Source organism: Papaver somniferum, unplaced genomic scaffold (assembly GCF_003573695.1).
Source record: "Papaver somniferum cultivar HN1 unplaced genomic scaffold, ASM357369v1 unplaced-scaffold_6, whole genome shotgun sequence".
Classification (NCBI taxonomy): Eukaryota; Viridiplantae; Streptophyta; class Magnoliopsida; order Ranunculales; family Papaveraceae; genus Papaver; species Papaver somniferum.
This window is the reverse complement of record NW_020648748.1, coordinates 1,303,028-1,315,301: the sequence shown is the minus strand read 5'-3', so window position 1 is coordinate 1,315,301 and position 12,274 is coordinate 1,303,028. Positions and strand designations below refer to the sequence as shown.

The 12,274-nt window shown below is 38.0% G+C and overlaps 1 protein-coding gene across 2 annotated transcripts; it reads right to left on the bottom strand.

The window, feature by feature from the left end:
• Positions 1–7,077: 7,077 nt before the first annotated feature.
• LOC113343469 (pentatricopeptide repeat-containing protein At3g53700, chloroplastic-like) lies at positions 7,078–11,730 on the bottom strand. Of its 2 annotated transcripts, none has more exons than XM_026587640.1 (4): positions 8,450–11,730; positions 8,057–8,348; positions 7,718–7,961; positions 7,078–7,481 (listed from the first exon to the last, which is right to left on the bottom strand). In XM_026587640.1, exon 1 carries the CDS (start codon positions 11,387–11,389, stop codon positions 9,065–9,067), a length of 2,325 nt encoding a protein of 774 aa, XP_026443425.1. In that variant the 5' UTR covers positions 11,390–11,730; the 3' UTR covers positions 7,078–7,481; positions 7,718–7,961; positions 8,057–8,348; positions 8,450–9,064. The 2 variants fall into 2 exon arrangements, with proteins under 2 accessions (XP_026443425.1, XP_026443424.1); XM_026587639.1 differs by having other exon boundaries at positions 7,078–7,478.
• Positions 11,731–12,274: the final 544 nt, after the last annotated feature.

Sequence of the window (12,274 nt, the reverse complement as noted above, 5' to 3'; positions counted from 1 at the left end):
ATACCCTTAGAAGATACGATATGCCCTAAAACAATTCCTGAACGAACCATGAAATGACATTTCTCCCAATTAAGCACTAAATGTTTCTCCTTACACCTAGTCAAAACTAATGAAAAATGATGCAAGCACTCATCGAAAGACGAACCAAACACTGAAAAGTCATCCATAAAGACCTCTAAGTACCGTTCTACCATGTCAGAAAATATGCTCATCATACAACGTTGAAAAGTCGCAGGGGCATTACAAATCCCAAAAGGCATGCGTTTATACGCAAAGGTACCAAAGGGACAGGTAAAAGTGGTTTTCTCTTGGTCTTCAGGGGCAATAACAATCTGATTATAACCAGAGTAGCCATCGAAAAAGCAGTAGTGACTATGTCCAGCTAATCTCTCTAGCATCTGGTCGATGAAGGAAAGGGGAAAGTGGTCATTCCTAGTGACTTTGTTCAATTTTCTGTAGTCAATACAAACACGCCAACCTGTGGTCACTCGGGTTGGGATTAACTCATTGTTATCATTCTGGACTACAGTAATACCAGATTTCTTGGGAACAACCTGAACGGGGCTGACCCACTTACTGTCTGAAATGGGGTAGATAATACCTGCATCTAACAGCTTAAGAACTTCAGTTCGAACTACTTCTTTCATATTAGGGTTTAGTCGACGTTGCATCTCCCTAGAAGGTTTGGTATCTTCCTCTAAATAAATCTAATGCATACAAACAGTAGGACTTATACCCTTAACGTCTGCTATGGTCCACCCTAAAGCTTCCTTATTGTTTTGAAGGATGGTTACTAGCCTACTTTCCTGATATCTATCCAATTCGGAAGAAACAATCACAGGTAAAGTCTCAGACGGGCCTAAAAACACATACTTCAGGGTATCTGGCAATGGCTTTAGGTCCAACTTAGGAGGCTCTTCTAAAGAAGGAACTAGGGTAGACTTAGAAACTGGTAGTGGTTCGAACTTAGGTTTCCATCCATCACTAGTATCTAACAAAGGGATTAATCTAACAAAGCATTCACCTCATTAATCACATTATCATCATCAAAATCAATCCCAAAGTGATCTAGGCATTTCTCTAATGGATCTTCTAACAAAGTATTTGGTAATGACTCATCGACTAATGTTTCTATCATGTTCACCTCTGCTATTCTTGAATCATCTAGTTCAGAGGGTATCTTACTAATATTAAAAATGTTCATCTCAATGGTCATATTACCAAAAGACAAATTCATAATACCATTTTGACAATTAATGATCGCATTAGATGTAGCTAAAAACGGGCGACCTAAAATCACTGGTATTTGGTTCTCTGGGTCAGGGACAGGTTGGGTATCTAGGATAAAAAAATCCACTGGATAAATAAACTTGTCGACCTCAATAAGAACATCCTCGACACACCACGAGGAATTTTAACGGACCTATTAGCTAACTGAAGTGTCATCTGGGTAGGTTTAATCTCACCAAGTCCTAGCTTAAGGTACACATGGTATGGCAGTAAGTTCACACTGGCTCCTAAGTCAAGCAACGCTTTCTCAACACGGTACTTACCTATTGTACAAGAAATGGTAGGGGACCCTGAGTCTTTATACTTAGGAGTAATGGTATTCTGAATAATAGAACTCACATGACTATCTGTGAAGGCTTTCTTCTGGACACTGAGCTTACGCTTTCGCGTACACAAATCCTTAAGAAACTTGGCATAAGAGGGAATCTTCCTAATTGCATCTAATAATGGAAGGTTGATATTAACCTGCTTAAAAACCTCCAATATATCATTAAAGTTGGACTCCCTCTTAGTCGGAACTAGCAGCTGTGGGAATGGGGCTCTGGGAACAAAGCCGGGCTCAACAGGACCCTCATTGGTCTCTTTGAGACTCTATCAGTCTCCTCATTTCTGGCTCAGCAGGGTGAACTACAGCATGTTCACTATCAGGCATGGCAACCTTGTTGTCAACTTTCTTTCCACTCCTAAGGGTTGTGACAGCATTCACATGATTGTACGATTTCTCTCCTTTGGGTTGGATCAGTACGACTAGGGAACCTTCCATCTTCTCTCTCACTTATGAACTTAGCTATTTGTCCTACTTGAAGTTCTAATTTGGCAAGACTCTGGGAATTATTCTTCAATTCTTGCCTAGTTTCTTGTTGAAAGCTCATGTGGTTCTTTGTAGCATTTCATGGTTATTTGCTAACATAGTGATTCTAAGGTAGAGATCTTTTTCTCGGAAGTGTTCTGAAACTGGGTTTGACCTGAAGAGTTCTTAAAACCAAAACCTGGGGGAGGCTGAGAATTGCTAGACTGGCCTTGACTCTGGCCCTTAGACCAAGAGAAATTAGGATGGTTTCTCCAACCAGGGTTGTAGGTTTCTGAGTATGGGTCAAACTTCTGACGGTTCTCAAACCTAGCATTGTTATAGACAGCATGGGCTTGCTCTTCACTAACCTGACCTTCCCAAAATGAATTATCGGGCTCTATTCCACAACTAGAGACTTGAGAGGCTCTATTAGGTTCAACAAGGGACCTATTTTTAGACTGACCCATTTCCAAAGCTTCTAACCTTCTAGACAAAGCAGCAAACTTAGCATCTGACGCAAAACTCGTATCTACCATATTGGTGCTACTTCTATTGACCAAGAGTCTTTTAGGGGGTTCAACACAAGATTCCCACTGTTGGGATTTTTCAGCGATAGCTCCTAAGAAGGTAAAAGCATCATCAGCATTTTTACTAGTGAACTCACCAGCGCACATAGACTCAACCATGGCTTTGGTCGAATAGTCTAAACCATCATAAATAATCTGTACGAGTTTCATATTATCAAATCCATGGTGAGGACACTGAGATAGGAGATCATTGAATCGCTCTAAAAACCTATAAAGAGACTCTCCCTCTTGTTGCACACTAGCACTAATTTTCTGCCTAACAGCTGCAGTTTTATGCTTAGGGTAGAATTTCATATAGAAAGCAGCAATAAGTTCCTGCCATGTTTCAATGGATTCAGATGGTAGGTTGTTCAGCCAGGTCTTGGCTTTATCTCTCAAGGAAAAGGGAAACATCTTAAGTTTCAAGACTTCATCAGTAAGGTCTTTTATTCTAATTGTCCCACAGATTTCCTCAAAGTCCCTAATATGGAAATAAGGGTTCTCATCATCTTTTCCTAAGAATATAGGATCATCTGAAGAATACTAGGTTTTATCTCGAAATTAGCCGTAGTGGCTGGCAATTTAATGCATGAAGCTCGGTTGGTCCTAGTTGGGAACATGTAATCTTTCAAAGTTGCCATCGCTGGCACAACAGAAGTACTAGGGGTACTTTCCTCACGAAAGACAGATTCTCAAAACTGAAGTTTCCAAAAACAGGGCTCTCAAAGAAGACTTCGAGCTCCCTGCTTAACAGAAGAACTACTAGGTTTTTCGCTAATCAATCGACCTAGAGTATCTCTTTTCCAAGCCCTAAACAAAATCGGGCATACACTAAAAAGAATTCAAAAGAAATAAAAATCCTAACAGGAAGGTTCTAGCAATCACACAGGCTGACTCGACTTTACCACAGCAAACCTAAAGATTTCTAGCAAACAACAAGCATGATGGCTCCACTTAGATTGTTTCTAGACCAGCTTCTAATCCTTCGAAAGGGAATTCGTTACAATTTAGCAAACCCCTCTGGAATCAATCCGAGTTAAAGTAAGTTGAATCGAGGCGAGGGAAGCTCAGTGGAGCTTTGATACCCAAAACCTCACCGATCCAAGGCGGCGCAGTCACGCATTCAACTCACAGAAACCATCATGAACTTCGGAGTATGCTAAAAGAATAACCAATATTTTTCGAATGACTTTCCTACTAAGCTCGTTACCCTATAGGTCTCTTTCTAGTCAAAATTTTAGGCTTAGGTTCGCGTTTGGTTTCGTTTTCCTAAGGAGGGCAAGAAGGGAGCGGTGATGAAATCCGAACCCTTATCTTATATGGCCAGTTCTTTCCCTTTACTAGGAATTCAAAAAGAGTCCATATTCAAGTCCTCAGCATATATTCACCTTAAGGAAAACAGTAAACCCGCTTGCTGGAGATTCACGGGTGATTAGAATTTTACCTCCCGTACCAGACGGGTGAAGAACCGTTGAAGTCGACTCGGGCCACGACTCATATGTCATGTGCGAACCCGAGGGGCCGAGACGATATCGTAATCGTCGTCCTTCCCTGCACACAGTTTGTATTTAAGGCTACCCTTCCGTAGGGTATAAAAATAAAATAAAAATAAAGTCCCAAAGTTCACAGTCCAGAGTCCAAAAATAAAGTGCAAAAACAAAAATGAAAGCCTAAAAAAAATAATAATAAAACAAAAATCTCTATTTTTTTTCTCTCTTTTACAAAATAAAGAAAATCTTCTTCTTTCGCTCCTTTAGCTTTGCTTTTCGCTCCCAAACTTTAAGTAAATCACCACAAGCTTTGGCAAAATTGTCTTTCGCTCCAACTTCAAAAATCTGCAAGGAAACAAAAAAAAAACCCAAAAATGTAAAGAAGAACAAAAATAATAATAAAAAATAAATCTAAAAAAAATGCTACCTAAACACAAATCCGCGTCGGCGGCGCCAAAATTTAATGGTTTATCAAAAGTGATTGTAATAGTGGTAAAAAGGATCTTTTCAGACTTGTGAAGAAAACAATTTTTTTTAGATTTAATTTAAAAAGGAAAATAAATAAAATAATTCAAGTTTAGAGAAAATTACCAAGACTAGGATTCCACAATTGACCAAATAAATAGTACTCTAAATAGTTTTTATGCAATTCTATCTTTAAAATCAATTCTAATATTTGCCTCAAATATGTTTTTGAAGTAATAATTGTAATCAAAAAGTATAAAACATCAAAAGTTATTAAAACCCAGCATGCTACGTCAAGTTAATTCACAATTATTCAATAAAAACTAATAATTCAAATTCAATTCATGCAAATAATTAAATAATAATATTGCAAATAAATAGAAAAATTAGAATTATACCAATAAATTTTGTGCCAATGGCTTCCTCCGTCGTCTCGGCTAATGGGTTTAGATCCTCATCCCAAAAACACACTCACAAGATAAATTCATGGCTAAAATAGGTGTTTTTATTGATGAATATAAGATGAAACAGGAATTTGCAACGCTGTAATGGTGTTACAGCGCCACTGTTACAAAGGGGAAAGGGCTGAAAATCAACGATACAACTTAGGTGCTGTAAAACAACGACACTGGGTTCCACTTTTAAGACTGTTGAAGAACACTGTCTTAGCTAGTCTCTTCTTCGTCTTCTTCTTCCTCCTCGAGCAACAGCAGCACTGTAACTCTCTGTAACTCGATTCTCTCTTCTCTGCAGACCTCTAAACTCTCTCCTAATGGTTTCTAACCCTTCTATGATATAAATCCAACTATTTATAGGCTTTAAATCCCCTAGAAACTCGATCGAAATCGTTGAAAATTCCCATTACTCTTTACGGGCAGTTGGGAGAATAATTCCCTTTTTGTTGTGTTCCACTGTTTTGTTATCTATTCTCTCGTCACCAATCTCTTCTATGACTTGGACTCAACTGATTTGATGTATATCTCACGAGAAAATCTCCCAAAAATCTCTCAAATAATTCTTGAACCCTAAACAGAGAACACGTTTCCTGTCTGGACTTTGATCGCTTCTCCCGGCCATTCCAGCCCAATTAGCTGGGTCCAATCGATCGTAACAGACTTTTTTACTCAATTATAGCCCATTAGTACCAAATACAACAATTGAATCTTCAAAAATCACGTCCAAAATTCGATCACCAAATCTGCCAGCGATGTAACAAGTCTTCCCGCCAAAAATCCATTTTTGAATTATGAAGATGGCCTCCCCCTTATCCAGTTCGAGAGTCCCTTTAGTACATGCCCTGAAATGGATTGCCCCTTATCCAACTTAGGGGTGCCTTTAGCAATTCTTCTGGGATGTTTTCCGCACTTTTTCAGGGTTCCTCCGCGGTATTTCTGGGGTACTTCCAGTACACTTCTGGGGAGCTTCCGGTGTGCTATCTACGGAGGTCCAAATGCCACGTTTTGAGCCAAATTCGCCGCAAGAGCTTATTTTTCCAAAAACACCTACAAATACATAAAATAACCAAATAAGTACAAAATCGAGTACTAACAATATATACAATTGAGATATATTAGACACATAAATGCGTCTATCATTCGGTAACCTGCGTGTTTGGATCAAGTAACCGAACTACATCTTCAAACTAGTTCGGTTACTTGTTCATTTCACAAGGAAACCGAACAACACTTTCAGATGAGTTCGGTTACTTGTTCATCCTCACAAGGAAACCAAAGATGAGTTCGATTACTTGTTCTTCATATAAACTAACCGAACTGTTCAAAATCCAGTTCCAAATCTTACATTTTTGAGGAATTTTTACCAACTAAACATACATTATCTATGAGAGGATGGAGATGAAGAATCAAATTCATCACTTGAATACTCAAATGAGGTGAATTGGATTTTTTTTTATTTTCCATGTTTTTCTCCTTCATCTTCTGTAACTCTAATCTCACAAAAATTCTACTCATAATAATGTACTCAACTAATAATAAACTCATCTTTTAATTTAATCTCACTAATTGTTTTTAACTAGATTATTTTACTAATCATAACCTAAATTAATTAGGAGGATAGATTAGGTATTAGATAAATAACTAGATATAAGATGACCTAGAATTACTTCCAATGTCTTTATCCAAAATAGAACCATGGTCCCTCAAAAAAACCATGGTCCCCAAAAAACGGTTCAAAAAGAAAAAAGCTGGTCCCAAAAAATCGGTCGAAAAAAAGAGATGACCATTTGTCCAAGCCCAAATGTTTCGGCTTTAGAATTGTTATCTTAAAATCCTACATGACAGCCCAAGTGTTGCAAGCCTGCTGCTCCGTCTGTAACTAAACGAGACACCAAAAATGAAAGTAAAACAACTTTTAACTAGGTCGTACCTTATAGATTAGCCATGAGACACAGGCTGTAACAATTTTAGAGAAGCAGCTTTTTGTGTTCTCTGACTAGAGCTTAAGGCAACCAAAAGGATAACTGGCAAATAAACTAAGATTCTACCATTTTTAATGAAGAGCCTTTTACAGGCTAATGAGATTTGATCTCGATGTTAGCATAAGCTTTACCAGAAATCCTAATTGTGCTAGTCAAAATTTTGGATTACAAAGAGTCGCACATAAGGTAAAATCCCCAACAAGCAAGGCTCTAGATCCATGGCATGACAAGTCGTAGTGACACTGACACTCATTCCAACCATGACTGTCATATTGTATACTGATACATTGGTCTTCTTTGTTCCAAATCAGGGAACCATAGATATAGCCTGATCAAAATCACGTGGTGAGGTGGCTGCTAGAGCTTTTTCCACACCGAGCTTCTTTGTTCTTCCTTGGAAGAGTGCGTGTGAGCATCAGTAGCATTTTAGCGGCTTTAGCCTACTGCGCCATGCAAAATAGTTAGGATGCACATTATCACAAGGTAAAAGAGAACAGACCTAATTTAACAGTTAAAGGTTCACAAAGTTGTAGATAACAGATACACCTAGTTCGTGTGCCCTTAGCTTAATATTAGAAGTATTATAGCAAGTTCATTATTCACAATACGATAAGAAATGAGCACAAATTGATAGTCTGCTGTCGGGATAAATATATGAATACTGAACATAAATTTTCACCTTGGGGCAGTAAGTGGAGAACCAGCAGAACCTCTAGGATTTTTTACAATCGGAAAACGTCCCGTTTAATCGTCTTCCCAACAAACAACTTCACATCCTTACCACCACTCCCTTGGGGTGTACCAGATACAAGCAACATTGTTGTATCTAACCCATGGCCTTCTCCCAAATCCAAATTCACAGACCAATCTAATGAAATCACACCACCATCATCACAAACTCTCTGATACACAACATCATCACCCTGAAAATGAATAGTCATATTAGTAACTCCACGACAATATAGTTACTTAAAGCATCATATATGTATAAGCTATAAGGCATTAACTACTTTATCACCTTCTTCGGGTGGATCCAGATCATATGTCTTTAAAGCATCGTACTTGGAAAGATTGGAGTCGTATACGAATTCTTAGCTTCATCAGATTATATGCTTTCAACTAGAGATAAACTTTATGAAGGATTTGTTGTTATATATATAAGACACTACAAGTGACATTTATGTCAGCTGTAAGAAACCAGTACAGTTTCTTACACGTGACATAAACATTACTTATAGCGTCTCTTATAATAGTAACATCTACTTCGTCCAGCAAAGGATGACGGGCTTTCAAAAGTCCAAGCTCCAATGCTGTAAAACACGGCAGAGATGAGCATAAATAGGTCAGAAAACATGGGGACATGGATTATGATAATGGAAAGAACTGAAAAAGTTGTGGTATTTTCTTTTACCTGGAATTTGATCCAGTGAGTTTTCTCTTTGTTGCGCAAATTCATAGTTTTATCCTGGCTTCAATCCTGGGTCATTTTTGGAAGCAACTTACAGCAGGTTATACAATTAATTAGTGTTTACCCTTATGCAACCCAGTTTCACAGTGTTAGCAGATTTGAAACAAATGGCTAGAGACGGTGGAGCAAATTGAAAATATGAAACAAAGAGCTACTACTAAGTCTACGGAGCAAGAAATTGAAAACGTCAAACAATCACAGATTCACAAAAAAAAAAAAAAATGGGTACCGTGTTTAGATTCTATTTCTTTCCAAAGTCTTAATTCATATTCCTCAAAAATTTGTTCCTAGCAAATCAACACATCTACACGAAATTCCATACTTGCTTCGTTTCAATTTAAAAACAGCCAACGCAAAAATTAGAGCATACTTAGCTATATCCTCAGTACAATACCTTTAGTGAGGTTCTTATAAAATACAACTTACCCTTGGAAACCAACTCCACTGGTGATGCAAGGACTAACCAAGAATGATATCCCATTCAAGGGGCCAAATCATCTGCACTTTATTTATTTCTGTGTTAGTTTCGTTTACTAAGCAGAAGTCCATATTGCAACTTCATCTTCTGTAAGACCTCCTTGGTTGTCGGATGCTCAAGATGTGGTCGAAATTTGCCAACACATCCTGATACTTGCGAATTTTAAGAAAACCCATTACCATAGATATCTCATTCTCTGAAAAGTTTGCTTTATTCATCACAAGATCAATAAGGTTAATCAGTTCGTCTTCCATGGATAAAGCACAAAGACCTTCAGCCAACATAGAGAACGAGGAGAATTCTGGTATGTAACCTTTCTCTGTCATCTCAATCGCAAAATCAACGGCTTCTGCAATAGGTCCCCCACCAGAACAAAGACCACGGAAAACAATCTTATAAGTGATGGCATCTGGAGGATTACCACTCTCCATTTCTCTGAAAAGACGCATGCCTTCTTTAAGCCTCTGTTTTCTATAAAGTGCTTGAATTATTGGGTTATATGCTTGTGGTGCTGGGACAAATCCTTTTAACTGGATTGTCCTAAGAAGCCTACTCGCAATGTCAACTCTACCCGCCTTACACAAGCCACTAATCAGGGTTCCATAGGTGACTGCATCTGGTTCACAGCCATTAGAAGTCATCACTTGAACAATATCTGCTGCCTTCTTTATATTTCCGTCTCTGCAATAGTGAGTGAGTAATGAATTATAAGTAAACTTGTCAGGTTTCCGTCCTTCCAATATCATCTGATCCATGAGTATAAGTCCTTCGTCCACTCTATTGTTCTTGCATAGACCATCAATGAGAGAATTATACGTCCTCAAGTTCCTTGAAACCCCTTGAAGTTCCATCTGGTCAAAGATCTCTTCTGCTTCTTTGATTCTTCGGCTCTTGCAAAGTCCATCAATCAGAGTGTTATATGTTATCACATTCCGGGCACAACCATTCTTTTCCATTTCTCTCAGTAGGTCCAATGCTTCTTCGAGTCTTCCTCTGTTACAGAAACTATCAATCAAGATATTGTATGTAAACTCATCTGGCGGGCATCCCTTATTCTTCATATCCCTGAAAAGTTCCATTGCGTTCCTATGGTTTCCAGATGTGCAGAGACCATCTATAAGTGAGTTGAATGTGCATACATCAGGTAACAGTCCCTTCTCGGAAAGACCAAGAGCCAGCTTTGTGGCTTCTTCTACACGATTTTCTTTACACATGGTGCTGATGAGAGTGTTATATGTAACAGTATTTGGGAAACAATCTCTCAATACCATCAAATTCAGAACCTCCAAGGCGTCTTCAATATCACCAGACTTACAAAGCCCAGATATCAAAGTATTGTAAGCGAAGATATCAGGATCAAATCCCTCTTGAAGCATTAATTCCAGAATTTCTAAAGCATGCTTGACATGTCCGGCCTTGCAAAGGCCATTAACCAAAGTGTTGAAGGTGTATTTATCAGGACGAAAACCCTCCTCAGCCATATCTTGTATAAAGCTCAGAGCTTCCTCTACTTGACCCTGTTTGCAGAACCCATGAATCAGAACATTAATGGTTATGTTAGTAAACTGGCAGCCGACCTTCGCCATTTTATCTTTAATTTTCAAAGCTCCTTCCATATTTCCGTCTTCAATAAAACCCTGCATGAGGGTTGTGAATGTTCTCTCATCTGTGACCAAACCACGCTTCCGCATCTCTTCCATCATAGAAATGGCAGGCTTAATTTGGTGAGCTTTACACAAAGCCTTTATCAAGATATTGAAAGTCGAAACATCCGGTTTAATCCCTCTATCATTCATGTCTGAATGAACAGACTCAACAAGTTTCAACTTATTCCCATCAACAAGAACATTCAGCAAGTAATTATATGTGTACGTATCTGGTTCCAACCCAAATTCTTCATTCATAAATGTTAGCACACCAACAGCTTCATCAAAGTAATTCAATTTCACATAACTTTCAATAAAGATAAGAAAATTACCTTGATTAATCTCACACCCGGAACTTTTCATGTCATGAAGTACACGCTTCATCGAATCAAAATCCCCAAAAGCACCAAGCTGTTGAAGTATTTCTTCATATATGTCAGAAGTTTGAACAAAATTCGGCTGGTTTGACGCGCATTCGTACAGACTCATTAAAGAATCCGAGTTCTTTTGTCGCTGAAGTACACCGAGGAAATCTTCTGAAGTGAAATTTGGTAGAAGCTCATGGGTATAAAGAGAAGATAATGTAGAAAATGGGTTCAAACTGGATACTACCGCAGAGGAAGCTGTCGCCTTGAACTCATCGTAACGGTGCAGAGATGGAATTGGAAGTAATAGAGATTGTTTCTGAGACAAACAAGAAGTTGGGTTTTGTGGAAGAACCCATGGATAACATTTGAGAGTGGAAACCAAAGAAGCCATTGAAACAATTAAACAAACAGGTTGTGGTCACTATTTACTTCAACCACAAACAAATGAAAAGTGAAGTTCTTCAACAAATTACACAGGACCCAGAATATATCAACAGGAGCCGAACATAATTGTATAGATAATTCATGGATACATGAAGAAATTTGGCTTAGCAAGAACAGGAAGAAAATTTGAGAGAAGAGAAACAGAGCTAAAAAGTAAATTCCAAACTCCAATAGTACTTGCAGGGATCTAAGAATTGAGTAAGGGCTTAGCTAGAAATGAAGAAAATGGAAGTAATTTTCGTTTGTCTGTAGGAAATGTTGCAGACAGAAATCAACTGGATAAACCCCTTAGAGAGAAACAAGGATGATTTTTCTGTTGAAGTCCAAAATGATATCCTAGTGTTTTTAATTTAGACCTTCTTTTTCGTGTTAATTACTTTACTGTGCCATCCAGGATTATCTAATTCTCCCTAGGGAAACACCTAGTAAAACCAAAAACTGGATCTCATTCGTATTTCTTCTTCTTCTCTACTTCTCGACATGTTCTTCCTCTCTGCAACTAGAAAAAGGGTGGGTTTCCATGATAATTCTTTTGATTCTTCTTTTATCACGACGAGTTACTGAAGTTAGTCAACATAAAGACGGATATAAACATTAAGAAGTAACAATTTTTTTATTTGTGATTGTTAAATTTTTGGTTTTTCTAAATAAACCTTAAATTTATCCAAATTGGATATTCCTTCATTTGGTTTTTTTTCAGTTTTCATCCGATTTTATGCTAACTTAAATGTGAATTCGGACAATTGGTTTCCGAAACCCTAATTTGAAAATTATTTTTCAAGTTCAGTGATTTTGAATCAATAATGAAACGGTGTTGCATGAGTTAAAAAGA

What these genes read in the sequence shown, in the direction of transcription:
- LOC113343469 (XM_026587640.1), bottom strand. Translation starts at nt 11,389, where the DNA reads ATGGCTTCTTTGGTTTCCACTCTCAAATGTTATCCATGGGTTCTTCCA.